The sequence below is a fragment of the Arvicola amphibius genome, chromosome 10, assembly GCF_903992535.2.
Source record: "Arvicola amphibius chromosome 10, mArvAmp1.2, whole genome shotgun sequence".
In the NCBI taxonomy this organism is placed as follows: domain Eukaryota; kingdom Metazoa; phylum Chordata; class Mammalia; order Rodentia; family Cricetidae; genus Arvicola; species Arvicola amphibius.
In genome coordinates, this window is record NC_052056.1 from 103,235,571 (window position 1) to 103,256,702 (window position 21,132).

A 21,132-nucleotide genomic window follows, 5' to 3' on the forward strand; every position below is an offset into this window, starting at 1 on the left:
TTGTTTTTTTTCTGTCTTCTGAAAGATACAAAACAATTCACAGGGAACTGATTTGATCCGTTTTAAGTCCTTCTCAAACTTTAAACCTGCCTGTTTTGGAGGCTTTGATAAATGGCAGGACATAGACTTTATTTATAAACAGACAACTTCCTGCGGGAGGGAGGGGAAAATGTCATTAGAAACAATTCCCCACATTGCCAGGGTTTCGGCTACCGCTAGTTCTTTTGCGGCAACAACAGACAAATACCGGAGCATGTTTTCAAAGGGTCGTCTTAACTCCAGGGTTATTTTTGCAGGCACAGGAAAGCTCTGTTTATTAACAAGTGCGGAAAAAGTATCAATTTAGGATCAGAACACAAAGACCCTGGGGGTTGAGGTTTCAGAGTCGGCACAGGAAGTTGTAGGATGTAACTATAAGAAGGATCGAGGCAAAGGGGTGTAGGCCATCATTGACATGCTGTTCATCAAAATTTGGTAATACCAAGCCCGGCGGTGGTGGCCACGCCTTTAATCCCAGCACTCGGGAGGCAGAGGCAGACGAATCTCTGTGAGTTCGTAGGCCAGCCTGGTCTACAAGAGCTAGTTCCAGAACAGGCTCCAAAAGCCACAGAGAAATTCTGTCTCGAAACACCAAAAAAAAAACAACAAAAAAACAAAAAACAAAATAACCCAAAACAACAACAACAAAAACAACAAAAAAAAAAACCTTGGTAATACCGAGCTCCCTCCACTCAGTGGCTATCCCAGAACCCACACGTTAGTGGAGAATTGAGGTCAGCTTTTGCTGCCTCATCTGGGTATCACAGGATTTATTTTCCCTTTCTCTCCACTATGTTTCTTCACTGCTTTGGCCTAGCTCGAGACCGGTCTACTGCTAATTTTGTCTTGGATGGAGGGTATCAACTACAAGCAGGACAAATGTGGTTGTCTTGGGGTGACCTAGCTGCTTAACAAGCTAACGGTCCATCTGCAACCTTCCCAAAGAAAGCCTTTCTTGCCTCTTCCTGCTTGCAGGAAGTATGAAGACTCTCAGGTGGTTGAAACTATAGATCAGTAGAAGAACTTAGGCCTAGTGTATGTGAAACCCTAAGTTCTACATCCAGCATTGCAGGAAGAGGAAAAAAAAAAAAAAGACGTCTCAGCGAAGGGAAGTCCAGCCCTGAAGGCCACACACCCACTCAGTCTAACTGCGGACCAACTGAATAGGTATTTTGGGTGTCCATCACCCCTCAGCCTGGCCCCTGCGGGTTAAAAGGACTTAGGGATCACGAATCTTGAAGCTTCAGCAGCTCACAGCCCCTCAGGCCTGGGTGCTTCCTAGGTAGGTAGGTCACCCCAAGGCGATGATTTAAAAGGACAGCTCGCCCATCCAGGCCACAGCTGCCCCTCCCTGCCCCGCCGCCCGCCCAAGCCGCACCCACTTGGGGGCGGCGCACCCAGGCTCAGTTCTCGGTGGGCGGACGCCGCGGCTTTAAGTAGGGGCGGGACTGAACGCAGAGCAGCAGCAGCGGCGTCGGCGACGAAGAGTTAGCCGGCGGTCTGGATCGGATACAGGAGGCCAGCTGGCAGGTCCCGGTAAGCACGGGGCAGGCGGGCGAACGACCCCGGGAGATGCTCGCGCGCGTGTGCGTGTCTCAGGCGTGGGGAAAGAGATCGGTGCAGCGCGATGACTCCATAGAGGGGTGGAGAAGACTGTCCCGGCAAGGCCAAGGTTCTTCATGCCCCACGGGAGCTCTGTTTGGCTGGATCTGCCCCACTGCAGTGTTGAGCCCTCCGCGGTGCTTGACTGCGCTGGAGCGGACGGCGGGACGCGCAGCGCTGTCGGCCGTGGGGATTGGCCCTCGGCGCTCGCCGTAGCTCAGCGGCCTGCTTGGGGGTGGTCGCTGAGAGTCCCAGGAAGGACTGGCGACAAAAGGAGGGAACCCGAAGACCGTTTGCGACGGGAAGGGATTGAGTGAGGAGTCGCGGGGGCTGCGGCGCCCTACCAAAGCCATCCTGGCATCTGCGGGCCTCCACGCAGGCACCTGGCTCTCCGGGCCAGACGCTGAGAGTGAAGGTAGCGCTGGCTGCAGCGCCCCCTGGCGGCTCGGCGGCGCGGTGTCAAGCCAGTCGAGCGTCGTGGGCGGGGCGGACCCGACGGAGGACAGCGGACAGTGGGGCCGTTTGCCTTTTCCTTACCTGGGTAGGGGCTCCGTGGGCTCGTGGGCATCCAGGCTTGAGGCCATAGCCTCCCGGAAAGTTCAGAACCTCTTTCCGAAATCCACAGGCGAAATAGGTTCTTCACCTGATGTCAGGATCTAAGCCCAGGGGAAAGCTAGGCCGAGCCGCTGGGAGGTTTGGGTAAGGGCTTGGAAATGGCACATTTAATGGCTTCTAAGAAGAGGAATAAGTGTCCCAAAAAATCTGCGCAGATGTTGGGTCTATAGCTCAGAGGATAGAAAGCCCGCCTAGCATACCAAAGAGCCTGGGTTCCATTCCCCAGAACCTCCTAAACCTGGGGTGATGGTACACAGGCTTGTCAGGGGTGGGGGTGCGGGAGGATCAAGAATCAGGGTCATCCCTACCCACACCCAGCTTCTCCTTATCCGAGCATCACGACATCACCTCCACAGCAGAAAAGTTAGATAAAAAGTTTGGGCAGGACTAGGGCTTCAGAAGACTGTGACCCTGAGTCTAGTTAGCAGTCCCTGGGTGAGGGCCCTGCAGTGTTTGGAGGAGGGACCGTGATATGAAAAGGTAAGAGTTTAGCCAAGTCACCATAGCAAGGCTGATGATAGTCTCCTTAGCTTTGGACTTTCATTTTCTCCCTACAAACAGGGTCTCGGATATTACGTGGGCCTGGCTGTTCCGGAATGCTCTTGAGTGCTAGGATTAAAGTCGTACTTCACCACACTTAGCTATTCTTACTTATTTATTTTTAACATTCGTTTATTTGCATATGTGTGTTAGGCATGCATGTGGAAGTTACAGGACAGCTGCAGGAGTCTGTCCTTCCATCCCGTGGGTCACCAGGATGAAGTCAGTTCTCCAGGCTTGGCAGCAAGCATTTTTACATTATGAGCTAGGGACCAACAGCCTGTTTCCAACTCACCGAGGTGCTCTTAAAGCATTCTTTGGGGCCGGTGAGGTGGTGCTTGGGGTAAAAGTCAGATGACCTGAGCTCAGTCCCCAAGACCCACATGGTGGACAGAAGGAAGGGAGTTCCCCAAGTTGTCCTCTGACCTCCGCATGTGCAGTGTTGCACACATCCCCCTTGACCCCAGTAAGTAAACGTAGTGACAAGAAGACACGTTCTTTGAGTGTGTTCTGTGCTTTGGCTGCAGATAAAATCTACAGCTTCCTGGACACTTCAGGGTCTTGGAGGTGATGCAGAGGAAAATGGTTTACTTATTTCTTTAATTATTTACACAGTGCTGGTGACGAAACCCAGGACAAGGGCTCTACCACAGTATGTGCACCTTCTTTTTGACACAGGGTCTCATGTAGCTCTGGCTGGCTTGGAACTTAACTATGTAGACCAGGCTGGCCAGTCTCCTGCATTTCCCACCATGCCCATATGTGTGTGTGTGTACATATATACATACACACATATATATACATATATACACACATATATATACATGTGTCATTGAAAGCTGCTAATGTGATGTTTCACATATGTATGTATATATATACACATGTATATACAATTTTTGCTTTTTGAGACAGGGTTTCTATATAGCTTTTGGAGCCTGTCATGGAACTTGCTCTGAAGACCCTGTTGACCACAAACTCACAGAGATCCACCTGCCTCTGCCTCCGCATGCTGGGATTAAAGGTGTGTACCACCACCACCCAACTTGGACTTGTTTTTTGTATTTTTTTTTTGTTTGGTTTTTTTTTTTGGTTTTTTGAGACAGGCTTTCCCTGTAGTTTCTAGAGCCTGTCCTGGAACTAGTTCTTGTAGACCAGGCTGGCCTCGAACTCAGAGATCCACCTGCCTCTGCCTCCCGAGTGCTGGGATTAAAGGCGTGCGCCACCACCGCCTGGCCGTTTTTTGTATTTTTAAAAAGTATTGGGGGGGGGGGGTGTTGAAGAAGAATAGTGTTTCATGATGAGCCCAAATCATACAGAATTCACACTTCAGCATTCTTGAATAGTTTTATTGGACACTGCTGTTGTCATTCATGTATACGTTTGTGACTCCTTCCTGAATACAGAACTGGGTCACTATGGTAGACATTGCATAGTATACAGACTAAAATATTTACACATTTGGAGATGGTGTATCACGTCGCCCAGGCTCCTCTCTGTACCTCTCAAGTGTTGGTATTACAACCTTTGCTTTATGCGTTGCTGGAGGTCAAACCTAGGGCTTACCTGTTAGGCAAACCCAATCTCTGGAGTCCCAGCCCTAACTCTCCCTCTTTTCTACAGCTCTTTATACAAAATATTTGCCAGTCTCTGGTTTGCGGAAAGAAGGCCTCCTATGTTTAAAAAAAAAAAAAAAAAAAAAAAAAAAAAAAAAAAGGTTTAAACAATGGATTTGGGTAAACTTTATATTGAAATACTGTGTCCAAAACAAACAAAAAACAACCTGCAGAGAACAGTGTTTTAATCTGGATTACTGTAAAATAATTTTGGGAAGGGGAAATGAGATGGCTCAGCAGGTAAAAATCCTTGGCACAATCCCCGACGACCTGAGCTCAAATCCCTGGACTTCTGTGAAGTTCCTCCGACCTCCACGCATCTGTCAAGGCACAGGGGTCTCCCCCAGCGATTGAATAAATGAATGTAATTTTCGAAGGTACCTGGGTAAAATCTTTCCCAGGTTATAAGCCTGTGTCCTTGAAAGCTGCTAATGGGATGTTTCTTTTCACAGGCTGGGTGAGCTCATGGACTTGGAGCTTTAGTTTTGAGAAAGAAACAAACACAGAAGAAAGATGGCGTTTGTTGCAACCCAGGGGGCCACGGTGGTTGACCAGACCACTCTGATGAAGAAATACCTCCAGTTTGTGGCTGCTCTCACAGATGTGAATACACGTGAGTCGACCCTTTTTGACACGTTGGGATAAATAACAACCTTAATGTTTGTCCTAGGTTTCCCCCTTGCTACTGTGGAGAAGCAAAGTGATGAACAGTATTACTGGAGCCCCAGAGAGGTACAAGTGTGTGTGCATGTGTGCCTGTGTGTGTCTGTATCCTGTCTGTGCATGCACACGTGAGTCTGAGGATGGGTGTGGTGTGATTGGTGGTAGGGACCTAGCCATGTGCCTTCTTCTGGGCTGTGACAGTCAAACTGATAAGATCTGATTGCTTCTCTTTCTTAAGTCCAGTGATTTTTTTTTTTTTTTTTTTGGAAAGCCTCCTTAAGGTAGTTTCAGTAACATGACGGTTTGTTCTGCCATTTGCAGCCGATGAAACGAAGTTGAAAATGATGCAGGAAGTGAGTGAGAACTTTGAGGTATGAATTTTCTGCTTCGCCTTTTTAAAAAATGACACTTATTTTGATTTTGGACTGTGTGTTTGCCTGTACATGCCACGGCTCTATGTGCTGTTCACAGGGCAATCTAGGGAGGGGACTCTTTTTTCCTTCCATCATGTGGACCTAGGGATTGAACTCAGGCCATTTTGATGGCCCTGCAGTTTTCTTTGTTTCCTGGGCTTTCTATTTTCACACTCAGTGTTTATTAATACTTGCTATCTTATTGTGTGTAAGATGTATGTGGGGTACACACGCCACCACCGTGTTTGCATGGAGGTCAGGGACAGCATTGTGGGGTGGTTCTCTGCTACCTTTACGTGGGTTCTGGGCATCAAACTCAGGTTTTCAGCTTGACGATCTGGGTGACAACTTGACCTGCCGAGTCATCTTCCAGCCCTTTAGTCAGTCTTTCTAAAAGTTCTCTTTAGTCGTTGTTACTTGTTATGGGGGAGGGTACAGAAGTGCTACAGTGTGCAGGTGATGTCAGAGCACACTGTGGGAAATGGTTTTCTCCTCCCGTCTTCACCTTTACGTTGGCCCTGGGGACTGAACTCGGGGCTTCAGGCTCGTGGCAGGCACTTCCCCTGCTGAGCCATCTGTCCAGGCCAGTTGATCCTTTTTCTGTTACTGACTCAGAGGTCACTGATAGCAAAGGCTAGCCCGTGCTGACATACTCCTGTAATTCCAGCAGTGGGAAAGCTGGAGCAGGAGGACTGGCAGTAACTATTCAATGCCAGCCTGTGCTATATGAACATATGAATAGCTCTGTGCCAGCCTGTGTATATGTACAGCTCTGCGCCAGCCTGTGCTATATGTACAGCTCTGTGCCAGCCTGGGCTCAGCCTGTGCTATATTTACAGCTCTGTGCCAGCCTGGGCTCAGCCTGGGCTGTATGTACAGCTCTGTGCCAGCCTGGGCTCAGCCTGGGCTGTATGTACAGCTCTGTGCCAGCCTGGGCTCGCCTGGACTATGTGTACAGCTCTGCGCCAGCCTGTGCTATATGTACAGCTCTGTGCCAGCCTGGGCTCAGCCTGGGCTATATGTACAGCTCTGTGTCAGCCTGGGGTATAGTGTGAAAGTGTTTGGGAAGAAGTTTTTTTTACCCTATACACTTATTTTGTGTCTGTGGGCACATATGTCCCATGAGGTGCATGTAGAGCTTAGCGAACAGCTTGCTTTCTACAGTGTGGGTTCTTCCTTAGACTTGGCAATAAGTGTCTTTACCCTCTGTGCCATTTACCATGCCCCATAGAGTCTAGGCAACTGGTGGTATTTCAACAGGAATTAGAAACCATTCAGGATATTGCCATCTTCCTGGTGGCAGTCTCAGCGTCGTGTGTAGGTTGTTGGCTTTGTTTTGGTTGCTGTGCTGTGGCATTTTTATTTTTAAGGGGGCTCTCTTTACATGTTTTCACTTGAACGCATTCAAGTTTATGTTGTGATTGGTTATGTTCAGGTGAGTGCTCATCTGACATGATGGGCTGCCTGTCATTTCTGATTCTAGTGCTTCAGATGTCTGTCACCTTAATAAAGCTGTGCTCCCTTCTGGGTTTCTTGTATTTGTTGATTTTATATTGTCCCACAGATCGCCCAGACTCTGCCTGCAATTGGCCTTTGATTTGTTTTTACACTGGAAAAATATTGATTGATCTTATAAACAACAACAAAACCCAACAAAGATCTTTGATTTGATGTGTATCTGTATGAATGCCCAGGTGTGTGCATGAGTACCACATGCATGCAGTGCCTGTGGGGGCTGGAAGAAGGCGTCAGTCCCTGGAGTTAATGGAACTTGTGGAAGCCATGTAGGTGTAAGAAAGTCAGTCCAGGATCCCTGCAGGAATAGTAAGCTCTCCCGGGTGGTGGTGGTGGCACACGCCTTTAATCCCAGCACTCAAGAGGCAGAAACGTGGATCTCTGTGAGTTCAAAGCCAGCCTGTTCTACAGAGAAAGTTCCAGGACAGCCTGGACTAAAACCAAAAAAAAAAAAAAAAAAAAAAAAGAAAAGTAAAATCTCTTAACGGCTGAGTCATTTTTTGATCTAACTTTAAGGATACTATCATCTTCAAACTTTATTTTCAGTTTGTTTTCCACATGTTTCTAAAGTCACTTTATCTTCAGTTCTTGGTTGTTCATTGTGCTCCTTGGATTTCATTTCTCTGCATAGTCCCTGTTTCTTTGTTCACACGTTCTCTTAGGCTTTTGGTTTCACTTTGTGAACAACTGGGCATTGAATGACTGGAATGCATTCTGAGAATTGTGTCCTTGGTCAGTTCTGTTATTTGAGCATCATTGAATATACTTACAGACGTAGATGGGATAGGTCAGTCAGTCAACATAGCCTCTTTAGAAAATTACAGTTGTACCCGTGTGTGCATATGCAAGTGCAGAGGCTAGAGGGCAACTTGAAGGAGTTGGTTCTCTCTCACTGTGTGGTTCCCTGGAAGGTGCTGTTCAGTGACCAGTACCTTTCCCTGTGAGCTGTCTCACCAGCCTGCCTCTAATATGATCAAAATCTATGTGGCTCCTGCCAATGTGTAACACAGCAAACTGTTTGACAGAGCCTTTGAAAGACACATATATTGAAATAATGATGAAAAACCCCTAGTGACATCTGCCTATGTATCCCAGTCAGGCAGCATCATGAGACTGTCTCAAAAAATCGAGAAAGTCTGTAGCCAGTTGAGCCGACCTAGTTCCTTTCCTGGCGGGGACGTGGAGTGTAAGGATTGCAAGCAGCCATGTCCTTGGGAGTGTAGGCAGCCTATGGGATGCCCTGAGGGACTTTCAAGGCAATTTTCTTGCAGATAATCATGTCTCCAGTTTCAGTGCTGTCCCCAGCCTTGGCTCCAGGAAGATCTGCAGGGTGCCTTTGGGAAGTCCAGGACACAGTGGCCAGAGTTCATGCTGGCCAGGTGATCACGTCCATCTTCCCCAAACTGCAAAATAAGGATCGTGTGAATAAGGCCTTGTATAGAGCCAAGCTTTAGTTCTCTGACCAACAGAAGGCCCATACCTTAAAGACGTGCGGCTTCAGCATGTTTGATGCAGGTGAACTTGGAGATACAGTGGCTTATCCCATAGCGGCTGACTCAGATACATCCACAGTTGCTGCCTGGACAAATGGCAGCCTGCATTTCTGAGGGCTTCCCCTATCCACACCCCACCACATCACGTGTAGTATGAATCTCCCATCCCAAGTGTTTTTATAAAGAATGAAGAAGCTACAGACGCACAGTGGAGTTAACCCAGAAACCACAGCGCGGGTGTTTGCTGGACTCATAGGCAGGACTTTCTTGGGCTCCTTTAGGATTTTATGGGGCTACTGTCATTTGTGGTTCATCATTATGTGGTACCCTATTGGCTTTATATTGGCTACTGTAAAAGTTATCTTTTTTGAGACATTCTGTAGCTGTGGCTGGTCTATAACTCAGTATAGAGAGGGGGCTGGCCTCTTTTTTTTGTTTGTTTTCTCCTTAAACAGAGTCTCTCTATATAGTTCTGACTGTCCTGGAACTCACTGTGTAGACAAGGCTGGCCTTGAACTCAGACATTCACCTTCCTCTACCTCCCAGATGCAGGGATGATTGGCTCTTTCAGAGGTACAGAATGTTGTTCTTGATAGTCACCCCACCCTGAAGCAGTGAGCCAGAACTTGTGCCTCCCATTGGTCCACCTTCCCTGTCTCTCTCTATATTCTTTCCAGCCTAGTTAGTATTTTTTGCTCAGGTTATATGAGTTCAGCCTGTAGAACTTACTTTTATGAACAGCTTGTTTCGTTTAGGGTAGTGATTGTGCGTGCTGTTCTCTTTTCCCCAAAGGACAGGAGCGGATCAGATTTTTTTTTTTTTGAATGGTCGAGAACTGTAGTTCACTGTATTTATGCACCACATATGTTGAGCCAGTCATCCTTCGACGGACACTTCATTGCTGTAATTTCTCAGCTCTTATGCATTGTGCTGTGGTGAACATGGGAGGAAAGCAAGCCATTGTGTCGTGCGGTGCTGGGAACCGAACCCAGAACCTCATGGTGGCTAGGCAAATGCTTGACCATTGAGTGTGTGTGTGTCTTTATGTGTACCACGTGTATGTGGATTTCTGTGGAGTCCAGAAGAGGATGTTGAATCCCCTCAAGCTGGAGTTACAGGCAGTTGAGGTCTACCTGCCATGGGTGCTAGAAACCAAACTCAGGTCCCAGAGAAAGAGAAAGAGAAACAAGTTAAGCAGAAAGCTTAACTTGTGAGCCATCTCTGCTACCCCCTACCATATCCAATTTTAATAGTAAATTTTAGTACTTAATTCTCTTTATTAGACTTCAGATCTGAATTTATTTAGTATGGTGTTTCTCAGAAGCACCTGAAAGCACTGGGGATTACTGTCAATCTGGAAATGTTTAGATGTCTCAGTGGTTAAGAGTGTATCCAGCTCTTGCATAAGACTGACCTGGGTTTGGTTCTAGCTCACAGTGACTTGTAACTCCAGTTCCATGGGATCCGATGCCTTCTTGTGGCCTCCTTGGAAACTTGGGTGCATGTGGTGGTGCACATAAAACCTCATGCAGGCGCAAGCATGAATTGAAAAAAATGTTTTCTTTTGAGATTGTTGTATGAATTCAAAGTGAAAATAAGCACATAACTTACTATGCCTTTCTTTTTTCATTGCCACCTAGAATGTCACGTCGTCTCCTCAGTATTCTACATTCCTGGAGCATATCATCCCTCGATTTCTTACGTTTCTCCAAGATGGAGAAGTCCAGTTTCTTCAGGAGAAGCCAGCCCAGGTAATATGTTCACAGTAGCAGGGAAAGAAAAATGGCACATGGAAGGTCAGAAGTGAAAATGAATAAAACAACATAATAAAATCAAAGAATGGAAGATTCACTCAAGCGAAAGCGGTTTCGTCATCAGGGTAACCACTCAGGACTGCTGTCTCCTTGACTTTATTCATCTTTTCTGTAAGTTCAGTTATTTGCATCCGCCAGCGAGGGGTGTGTGTATTCGGATTAGTAAACTGGGCACAAAAGAGGGCTGGTGAGATCACTCAGCAGACAAAGGTGCTGGCCACCAAGCCTGAGAACCAAAGTTCAGTCTGTTGAGACTCACGTGACAGAGGGGGAGACCTGACCCCTGAAGGTTGTCCTCTAGCCTCTACATGTGCTCTGTGATATGCCCACGTATAATAAATCAAACAATTGTGACTGAAGAGCTGACTCAGTGATTAAGAGTCTATGCTACTCTTGCAAAGGGCCAGATTTCGGTTCCCAGCACCCAGGCAGGATGGCTCAAAACTGCTCTCTAACCAGCCCTACCTGGTATCTCTGGCTTCCTTTGGCACCTGCACACCTGAACAGTTAAGAAAAAGAATTCTATAGTTCAGCATTACCTCCCAGTACCTCTAACCACATAAGCAACATAGACTACTCTGCCATTGTTTTCTCTGTGTCAGCTTTTACTTCTTAAAGAATCTGAGAACAGTACTGGTGAGGTTTGTCGGTAGCTGGAGCGTTTCTCAGTTTTACCCGAGAGCTTAAGTACGTGACTGGCCTCATAGTTTTGAGTTGCTGTACAGAATCCAGGGGCTTAGTGCAACATGGTTGAAACACACCCTTGGGCTCTCAAAAATGGGAAATGAGTATCAGGGGAACCCTAAAATTAGTTACTTTGTGTTCTTTTCTTTACTCTTTTAAGGATTTTTCTTTTCAGTCAAAACTGAAAAAAAAAATGTGTTTGGGTGTTCTGCCTGCATGTATGTCTATATCGCAAATGTGTCTGGTGCCTATGGAGGCCAGAAGAGGGTACTGCATTCCCTAGAACTGGAGTTACAGGTGGTGTGAGCCACTGTGTGTGTCCTGGGATTAGAACCCAGGTACTCTGGAGAGCAGCTAGTTAGTGTTCTTAACTGCTAAGCAATCTCTAACCCAAAAGATGTATTTTATTACTAATTATGTGTCTGTGTGCATGGGTGCATGAGCACATTTGAATTCAGGGTCCCTTGGGAGTCAGAAGTGCGTGTTGGGTTTTGTGGAGCTGGAGTCACAGGTGCTTGAGAGAGTCCCCTGATGGGTGCTGGAACTAAACTCCTGTCCTCTACACGCGTAAGAAGGGCCCTTAACCACTGAGTCATCTCTGGCCCTTTCTCTTTCCTCTTGAGAGTCCGTGTTTGCTCTTTGGTTTCATTCTACTCCGTCCTCACAGCTGTGTCTTGTGCTGGGCGTACTGGTGAGGTTGTAAACCACAGTGGGCTTGTTACATAGTTACGGAGTTACTGAAGATGAATGATCTGCACACATACTGTGGGTTACATGTGAATTTGCAGGTCTCTAAAGGTCAAATCCGTCTTAGGTGGTGGTTGCTGGTGCTGGGTGCAGTCAGCCATGCTAAACAGTGAGTTTGGAACTCCTGTGTTTTACATTTGTGTTTCCATGTTAGCAACTGCGGAAGCTAGTACTCGAAATACTTCACAGGATACCGACCAACGAGCATCTTCGTCCTCATACGAAAAACGTTCTGTCTGTGATGTTTCGATTTTTAGAGGTAATCTTTGAGAATTCTCTTAACAGCCATGTTTAAAACATTCCATGATTTTTCTTGCAGTAAATCCAGTCATCTGTGACTCACTAAAGATCTGCTTAAATGAGGTTACACAGAGAAACCCGTCAAAAAAAAATCTGCTTAAATGAGTGAATTTTTCTTGATGTCTCTTTCTGATTCAGAAAGACTACATAATTGAAGACTTTTTTTTTTTTTTTAAAAAAAAAAAAAAAGACAGTCTCACAGTGCAGCCCAAGCAGACCTGGAACTCCCTATTTAGACCAGGCGGGCCTTGAACTCAGAGATTCACCAGCTTCTGCCTCCTGAGTGCTGGGATTGAAAGTGTTTGCTAACACACCTGACCCTTTTATCTTTTTGAGACAAGGTCTCAGTGTGTAACCCTGGCCTGCCTGGAACATGTTGAGTAGACCAGGTTGGCCTGCCCTTGTCTCTCAGGTGGTTGGGATTAAAGGCATGTGCCACCATGTTCATAAAGACCTTAGATTCCTGGTGAAAGTGTTTGCTAATCTTTTTTTTTTTTTCCTGTCTTGACGCATTTAGAATCCCGTTGTGCCTCAGAACCTTGAGAAGATAAGCTTTCTTAGGAGACAGTCTTGAGATCTTGCCTCAGCTCTGCTGCTCATAGCTGACCACATTGGCCGCATTGCCTACTATACTATCTCTGAGGCTCCGTGACCTTGAGGGTAGAACGTGGCTGGTCCCTCCCTCACAGAGCAGAGCATGGGCCTGCACTTAGCACCTGGTCCAGTCCATAGACGCTGCTCAGTAGCTGATTGTTTTTCCTTTGTCTTTTTTTTTTTTTTTGAGACAGGGTTTCCCTGTAGTTTCTAGAGCCTGTCCTGGAATAGCTCTTGTAGACCAGGCTGGCCTCGAACTCAGTTCCTTTGTCTTTTGACAACATGGGTTGAACATCCTTTACCCCAAATATTTGGGAATAGGAGTATTGGGGGTTTTTATTTTATTTTGAGTTTTGGAGTATTTGTATATACATAAACAGGGTATTTTAGGGCTACAGTCTGAGCCTGAAGGTGAAGTTTGGTAGATTATCACTGGCACCTTCTGCAGGTAGCTTGAAGGTAATTTTATAAAGCCTTATTTTACAGCATCTGTGTTTGTTTTGACTTAAAACCATTACGTGAAGTTAGGCATAGATTTTCCTAGTTGTGTTATCTTGTCAGGTGCTCAAAAACTTTAGTTCAGAGCAGTACAGGTTTTGGGTTTTTGGATCAGGAATGTGCAACCTGTATTTCCAAGTAGTGAGCCATTTTTTTTTTTTGTTGGTTTCAGGCAGGATGTCATTTAGCCGCTAAAGCATCACATCAATTCAGGCTTGTTATGGTGGCACATCCCTCTAATACCAACATTTGGGAGAGAGAGGCAGAGGGCTCTCATTGAGTTTGAGGCTAGCCTGGTAGAGTGCCTAGCATGCATGAAACCCTGGGTGTTCCATCCTTAGTACCACATAAACCAGGCTAGATGAAGCACAGCTCTTATCCCAGCACTCAGGAGTTCAAGGTCATCCTTAGACATGTAGTGAGTTCAGATTAGTCCTAGGATACATGAGCCCCTATATCGAGGGAGGAAGAGGCGGTAATTCATGTATGACTTGCCTCTGTGCCATATATGCTAGGTCACCTTTCTCCAAGTTACCCTAACACATTGGTGGGATGCTGTTCAGATGACCCAAAAGGTTGTTGCTCTCTCTGTCTAGGACTGCTGGATCTGGGAACTGTGCTTTTCAGCAAATCAAACAAGCTGATTGATTCAGGAAGAGAAACACGTAGAAAATGCCTAGATGGTTTATTTTTGTTTTCTTTTGAGACAGAGTCTCACTATGTAGTCTTGGTTGGCCTGGAACTCACTGTGTATTTCAGGCTAGCCCTAACTCTGCCTGCCTCTGACTCCCAAGTACTGGGATTAAAGGCGTACACCACCATTTCCATCAATAGTTTATCTTAAACTTGAGATTAAAATGTGTTCAAAAATGTAACTTGATTTTTTTTCTGTTGTTTAAAGACTGAAAATGAAGAAAATGTTCTTATTTGTCTAAGAATAATTATTGAACTGCACAAACAGTTCAGGCCACCAATCACGCAAGAAGTAAGTTATTCCCCCCCCCCCCCCCGTGTGTGTGTGTGTGTGTGTGTGTGTGTGTATACAAATGTGATATGGCATGTCCTTGGTATTCAGAGGTCAACTTGGGGTGGTTGGATCTCTCCTTCTATTATTTGGGTCCTAGGAATTAAATTCGGATTGTTAGACTTGGTAGCGACTACCTTTACTTTGTGAGCCATCTTGCTGGTCTTTACCCTTACATGAGTCTACTGAACAGGTACTGTGTAGAAATAGAGCCTCAGTTGGGAGAAAGTCTGTATCCCCTACTTCCCTCTGCTCCTTGTCTTGTGCCGAGTAATGGAAGAGCCTTTTCATGAACCACATAGCACACTTTGAGAATATTCCTGCTCCATGCTCCACTGTTCTCCCTCTCTAGAGCTGTCTTTATGATTTCTGTGTGCATGAGTGCACAGATATCTCCCTGGATTTGATGGACTGGAAGTTCCAACCATTTTCTTTTGAGTAAGGATAAAGGGGAATTCTGAAGTTGGAGCTGGTTTGATCTCAATTCTGTAGCCCAGAAGTAGAGCAATGCTGGGTGAACTGTAGCTTTGCGGAGCCAGTTCTTTGCCATGTAAATGACATGTGTGCAGATGTCCATGGAAGACAGAAGAGGATGTCACATCCCTTGAAGATGGGTTTACGGGTGGTTGTCAGGCACCCAGCGTGGGTGCTGGGAACTGAACTCACATTCTTTGCAAGCAGGAACTGCCCTGAGTCCCTTCTCCAGCTTTGATTTTCTTTTTATGAGCATATTTCTGGGCACTTAAAGTCTTCCATTTTTTTCTCCCTTTTTTGTCTTTTGTTTTGAGGCCAGGTTTCTCTGTGTAGCCCTGGTTATCTTGGAACTCACTTTGTAGACCAGGCTGACTTCGAATTCACAGAGATCAACCTACCTCTGCCTTCCTGAATTCTGGAATTAAAGGTGTGCGCCACCACTGCCCAGTTCAAATTTTCTTCTTAATGACTCTTGCCAAATATTTTTCATTTATGGACCAGGTTATTCAATTAACTAGGTTTGCATAAGCGGGGTTACTGATTCTGGGAACCCTGGTTGGTTTGATTCCCTTGGTGGTATAAGAGTCTCTATTCTTGAATCATCTCAAACATGTGTTTATTCATTTACACGTGTGTTTATTCATTTTATTTTTAAAATGTGTGTCATCTTGATGGATGTGTAGCGTGTGTGTGGTTGCCATCTGAGATGAGAAAAGGGTGCTGGATCTCCCAGAACTGAAGTTACATAGGCAGTTGTGAGCTGCCAGATACATGGATGCTGGGGATCCAGTCTGGTTCCTCTGTGAGAGCAGCCAACCCGCAATCCACTGTTTTCTGAAGAGCACATAATGGCCTTTCCTAAGTGTTCATCCCTCGGCTGTTTCTGAGATAGAAAATTGGTTTCTGAGCTGGGCAGTGGTGGCACACGCCTTTAATCCCAGCACTCGGGAGGCAGAGATAGGCGGATCTCTGTGAGTTCGAGACCAGCTTGGTCTACAAGAGCTAGCTCCAGGACAGGCTCTAAAGCTGCAAGCTGCAGAGAAACCCTGTCTCAAAAAACCAAAAAAAAAAAAAAAAAAAAAAAAAAAAAAAAATTGGTTTCTGTTCATCAGTGTCTTTCGGTCTCATTTTTTTCTTCCTCTTTGTGTGTGTGTTTGTGTTTTGCTTTGCTTTGTTTACGTCCATTGCCCATTTGTATCTTGCCTGATAGTTCTTACCTTATTAAAATCATTAAAAAGGTATTTGTGGGGTGAGGGTGGCGAGTATGCCTAAGCACATGTGTGGAGTTCAGAGGACAACTTGGGCATGTCTTCAGTGAGGTGTCAGGCTTGAATAGTAAGCGCCTTTTCCCCCTGAGCTGTCACTGACTCTGTAAGTATGCTCTCAAAGTGTTTCTGGTTTTTGTTTTTAGATTCATCACTTTTTGGATTTTGTGAAACAGATTTACAAGGAGCTTCCAAAAGTAGTGGTATGTTTGTGTTAAAACTTGAATTTATTGCTTATATTTATTTAACACCTGTCCCAAAGAGTGTTTCGAAAGGTTTAGTTAAAGAAGTGACTGGGAAGCCGGGTGGTGGTGGCGCACGCCTTTAATCCCAGCACTCGGGAGGCAGAGGCAGGCAGATCTCTGAGTTCGAGGCCAGCCTGGTCTACAAGAGCTAGTTCCAGGACAGGCTCTAGAAACTACAGGGAAACCCTGTCTTGAAAAACCAAAAAAAAAAAAAAAAGTGACTGGGGTACGGGTTTCTGGTTCTAGGGTGGGTAAGACGAAAGACAAGACACACTGTTTTGCCATTACTGTCTTCTTTCTGTGCAGAACCGATACTTTGAGAATCCTCAGGGGATCCCTGAGAATACAGTGCCTCCACCAGAAATGGTGGGTATGATCACGACAATTGCTGTGAAGGTCAATCCTGAGCGGGAAGACAGCGAGACACGGACGGTGGGTGTTTCTCCCTCCCTGGTGACAGCCTTGTCTCGTTTTCATGTTCTCTTTCCAAATCTGTGACTTCTCTATTTGGTAAAGGGGAAAATAAGTTAACTTAGACCATTTGGTTTTTTTTTTCCTCTTTTCTTTACCTGGAGGCATAAGCCTGGTCATGCCCTATATCTTGGAGGTGGTGAAGGTGAGCCCTTGGGCACTGGTGATGTTTGGCTGTAAAGACCAGCCCACCACCAGGCGGTGGTGATACACGCCTTTAATCCCAGCATTAATCCCAGCACTCGGGAGGCAGAGGCAGGCGGATCTCTGTGAGTTAGAGGCCAGCCTGGTCTACAAGAGCTAGACAGGCTCCAAAGCTACAGAGAAACCCTGTCTTGAAAAACAAAACAAAACAAAAAAAGACTAGCCTACCAAGGGAACTGAGGTCTCTTACTGACAAGAGTAGCAGGCTACACATGGGGCAGAGAGATTCTGATTTGCTTAGAAGTCCTTTGAAGCTATAGGTAAAATTGAAGTTCTCTGGGCCAGAGAAGATCCAGATGGTCCCCAGCCCCACTCCGGTTTGCTGACTCTGTAAAAGTTTGTGAACCTTCCCCTCGACCTTGTTTTTCCAGTTTTTATCTGGAAATCTGTGTCTTGGACTTTGCAGAGGTAATATGAGTGCTGTTTGTCACGTAGGAGAGATGTGGTGGCCTTTTGCCATGACTCATTTTGGGGGCTGAGTTAAGAATGTTTTTTCTGGGGCTAGGGGCATGTGTCTGTTGGACGCTTGCCTGCGCGCATGGAGGAAGGCCCAGGGCTTTGTCCTCAGCATTTGGACAACTGAGCTTGCTGGCCCATGCCTCTGATTCTAGCACTAGGGAAGTGTGGGGTCAGTTGAAGACTCCTCAGTGCATAGCAAGTTGGATGCCAGCTTGGGCTACATGTGACAGCCCACAGGAAGGCATTTTAGCATTTGTGCTTGTACTGAGACAAGACTTCCTCTTGTGCTGAGGAGAACAAACTGAGTAAAACTCAGCAGAGCTCAGTCCATTGCTTACTGGTAGTATGCACCTGCCCTTCTTTATGTTTTAAGAGTCCTGAAGAAGCTCCTTCAGCCTCTCCTGGATTTACTATAAGCATTTTTCTACATATAAATATCAAATAAAGCCTGTAGGCTAAATTGGATATTTGAAGTTTTTCTTGTTCTTTTAAGTCAGATATTGGCTTAAAAAGCTGGATGTGTTGCTGGGCTGGGTAGCACACACCTTTACTACTGGCTCCTAAGCAGAGGCAGGTGGCCCTCTTGAGTTTAAGGCCAACCTGATCTACATTATGAGACCCTGTCTTGGGGGGGGGGGGGAAGAAAGGAAGAAAGAAAAAGAGACTGGATGTTGAGGTACATGGTACATGATTGAAGCAGGATGATTGCTGTGAGTTACAAGTTCCCCTTGGCCAACTAGTGAGTTCAAGGCCAGCCTGGGTCACACAGTCAGACTCTTTCAAAAACCAGACAGCTGGGACTGGTATTGCGTGCTCACAATCCCAGCATTTAGAATGCAGAGACAGGAGATGAACCAAGAGTATGTAGGGAGGCCTTATCTCCAAACCAGGCTTCCTATCTCACAGACATACCCAAGCCCCAGGTTTCTTAGGTGATTTGGATCTCTTTGGATTTCACCAAGATTTTGCCATCTATGAAGTAGCAGTCTGTGGACTTAGCTTGGGTCCTCCCCCCATAACTTGCAAAGATGTGTCAGTGTCTCTGTTCGTTGTGGTCCTTGCTGGCACTGCAGGTGCCCCAGAGCTGACGGTTGCCTCTCCTCTCCTCTCTCACAGCACTCCATCATCCCCCGAGGGTCACTTTCACTGAAAGTCCTGGCCGAGCTGCCCATCATTGTTGTACTAATGTACCAGGTACGTGTACCTCTTAACCATTTTATTTTTTCATGTGAAAGTTCATGTCTCGTTTCCTTCAGCGAATCATCTCTTCCTTCAAATGTTCTCCAATAGTTCTTCTGGTACAGGATTATGGCCCCTTGTTGGCCAGGGACCCCTTTGATAGATCTTCTGTTACAGGATAAGGGCTCCTTATTGGGCAGGTACCCCTCCGATGGGTCTTCTGTTACTGGATATTGGCTCCTTGCGGGGCAGGAACCCCGATGGATGTCTCTGTGGTCTGCCAGATCATTCTGTGGTAGATGAATGTAAAAACACTGCGCTTGCTGTTTCCTACAGCTGTACAAACTGAACATCCACAATGTCGTTGCCGAGTTTGTGCCCTTGATCATGAATACCATCGCCATCCAGGTCTCTGCACAAGCCAGGTAAGCATTCCTCAGGCCGTGGCAGAGCTGACGGCACAGGGCTTTTGTCCAACCAGTGATTGCCATTGCCCCATCCTTGAGATGTGACAGTTGTGAGTGTTACAGTGTGTTTAAACACACTCTGTGCACCTTGACTTATTTAAACTCCTATTGACGTAGTGGCGGCGGCTGTGATTTCTCTAGTTTCTTTTTACAATCTTCTGTGAAGTTTATCTATGTTCTGTGGGTGTGGGTGTGGGTGTGAGCGTGCGCATGCCCATGCTGTGCTTGCAGAAGTCTTGTGAGTCACAGCACTTGCACTCAGCTTGCCAGTCTTGGCAGCAGGTATCCTTAGCCGCTGAGCCATGTCCTGGGCCTCTTAGCTGAAGACATGCTCTGGGAGGTTGTTCTCTCTCATCTTAGAAGTTTGCAGTGTCCCTAGGCATTGCTTGTTCTGACTGTTCTTGAGAAAGCTGACCGCGTGTGACCTCTAGGGCTCCCTGCTGAGGAGGAACAGGCCTACTGGATCCATCCTCATCTTAAATAGCATTCCTTAAGGACACCCTCTGCTAACATGCAGCCCCTCTGGCTGTGAGGTGCTTGAGGAGCATCTGAGGAGTGACCCTCTCCAGCCATTCCCAGAGCTTGTGTTAAGCACACAGGTGCCCTGAGGGTCGTAGATGATGCAGCATGGGTGGTAGGTATGGTTTGATTTGGGCCTTTTAGAACTTCTATGTTATTGGATTTTTATTTCATTTTTTAAAAGTATGTCTATGTGTGGGTATATGCACAGGAGAGCAGTGCCCATGGAGGCCAGAAGAGGGCGTCAGGTTCCCCTGGAGCTATGGTTTCAGGAGGTTGTGAGCTGTCCATCATGGATGCCGGGCACAGAACCTGGGTTCCCTGTAAACAGCACGTGCTCTTAACCCCTGAGCCGTTTCTCCAGTCCCTTTCACGTGTTTAGAAACTGCATAAAAGTAGATGTACTTATGCTGCTGTGGTGCTGTGGTCTGTTTGGAAATGAACTTCAAGGCTTAGTAGTCTCTGTAAGTGTTTAATTCCAAGTCACCAAAGGACTGATGTTGGACTTGTATGCAATTCCTGCCCAGGCAACATAAGCTTTACAACAAGGAGCTGTATGCTGACTTCATTGCCGCCCAGATCAAAACATTGTCATTTTTAGCCTATATCATCAGAATTTACCAGGTAAGTTCATGGACTTGATTTGCTGTTTTTTCTTTTTTCTTTCATGTGTATGTGTGTGTGCTTTTAGTAAGTGTATATTTGTGAGATGTGATGCACATGTGTATATGTGTGTTTATAAATGCATGCACGTGTGTAGAGAATAGGGGTTCGTGTAGGGAATCTTCCTAGATCACTCTCTGCATTCTTCTTTTTGAGGCAAGGTCTCTAAAATCCAGAGCTCATTGTATGGTTAGTCCTGTCGGCACTGTGCTCAGGGTCCTGTCTCTACCTTCCAAGGGTGGAATTAACTGCTGCCATGCCCTCCCAGAGTTTATGTAGGTTCAGGCAGTCTGACCTGATTACCTTGCATGGCCAGGACTTTAGCCACTGAGTTCTCTCCACACCCTGTTTTTGTTATTACATGAAACAAAATTGATTTTCTGTGCATGTGTCCTTGAATTGACCATTACTTCCAGTCACCACATTAATTTATAGGCAGTTTCTGTCCCCCTGAGGTTTCATGGCCATTTGTAGTTGGTTTCTTCCTGGTGTCTTCAGTTCCTGGGAACCTCTGACCTGTGTTTTTTGTCCCCATAGTTTTGCCTTTTCTGCTAGGTAAGTGGAGTCGTATTCTCCAGGGTGGGGTCTGTACTCATGTCTGCTGTCTTTCACTAGGCAGGGGTGCTGAGATGTCAGGACTGAACTGTTTCTCCAAAGTCAGTAGGGAAGGCAAAGGGGACCTGACTCTGTCAGTAGGCTATGTTTTTGTTTTTAAAATTTTCCTGTTATTTGTGTATAGTTGGTTCTCTGCTTCCTCCTTTAAGGGGTTCTGGGACCTAACTCAGGTCACCATGCTTGCATGGCGAGTGCTGTTACCTCCTGAGCTATCTTACTCCCCCAAGCCCATCTTTTCCTTTCTTGAGATGTGGTCTCACTACACAGCCTGGTTGCCATGATTTGCTCTGATAACAGGCTGATCTCCAATTTGCAGTGATCCTCCTGCCTGTGTCTCTCAAGATTTAGAATAAAAGACTTTTAACATTAGATGTGGCTTAAGCTATATGTTTTTTTGTTCGTTTTGGTTTTGATTTT

General features: G+C 46.2%; 1 protein-coding gene and 1 pseudogene across 9 annotated transcripts in view; both read left to right on the plus strand.

Moving 5' to 3' along the window:
- The first annotated feature begins 1,486 nt into the window (after positions 1–1,486).
- Positions 1,487–21,132, plus strand: part of LOC119824585 (transformation/transcription domain associated protein) — a 98,768-nt gene continuing 79,122 nt past the window's right edge. For all 9 annotated transcript variants that reach the window (XM_038344799.1, XM_038344805.1, XM_038344800.1 and 6 more), the window contains exons 1-11: positions 1,487–1,575; positions 4,862–5,022; positions 5,394–5,443; positions 10,134–10,244; positions 11,893–11,997; positions 14,032–14,115; positions 16,040–16,096; positions 16,445–16,570; positions 18,389–18,466; positions 18,788–18,876; positions 19,965–20,061. In XM_038344799.1, coding sequence (XP_038200727.1) covers positions 4,923–5,022; positions 5,394–5,443; positions 10,134–10,244; positions 11,893–11,997; positions 14,032–14,115; positions 16,040–16,096; positions 16,445–16,570; positions 18,389–18,466; positions 18,788–18,876; positions 19,965–20,061 — 897 coding nt within the window. In that variant the 5' untranslated portion in view covers positions 1,487–1,575; positions 4,862–4,922. The remainder of the gene's footprint in view (positions 1,576–4,861; positions 5,023–5,393; positions 5,444–10,133; positions 10,245–11,892; positions 11,998–14,031; positions 14,116–16,039; positions 16,097–16,444; positions 16,571–18,388; positions 18,467–18,787; positions 18,877–19,964; positions 20,062–21,132) is intronic.
- On the plus strand, positions 8,137–8,262 carry LOC119825818 (annotated as a pseudogene).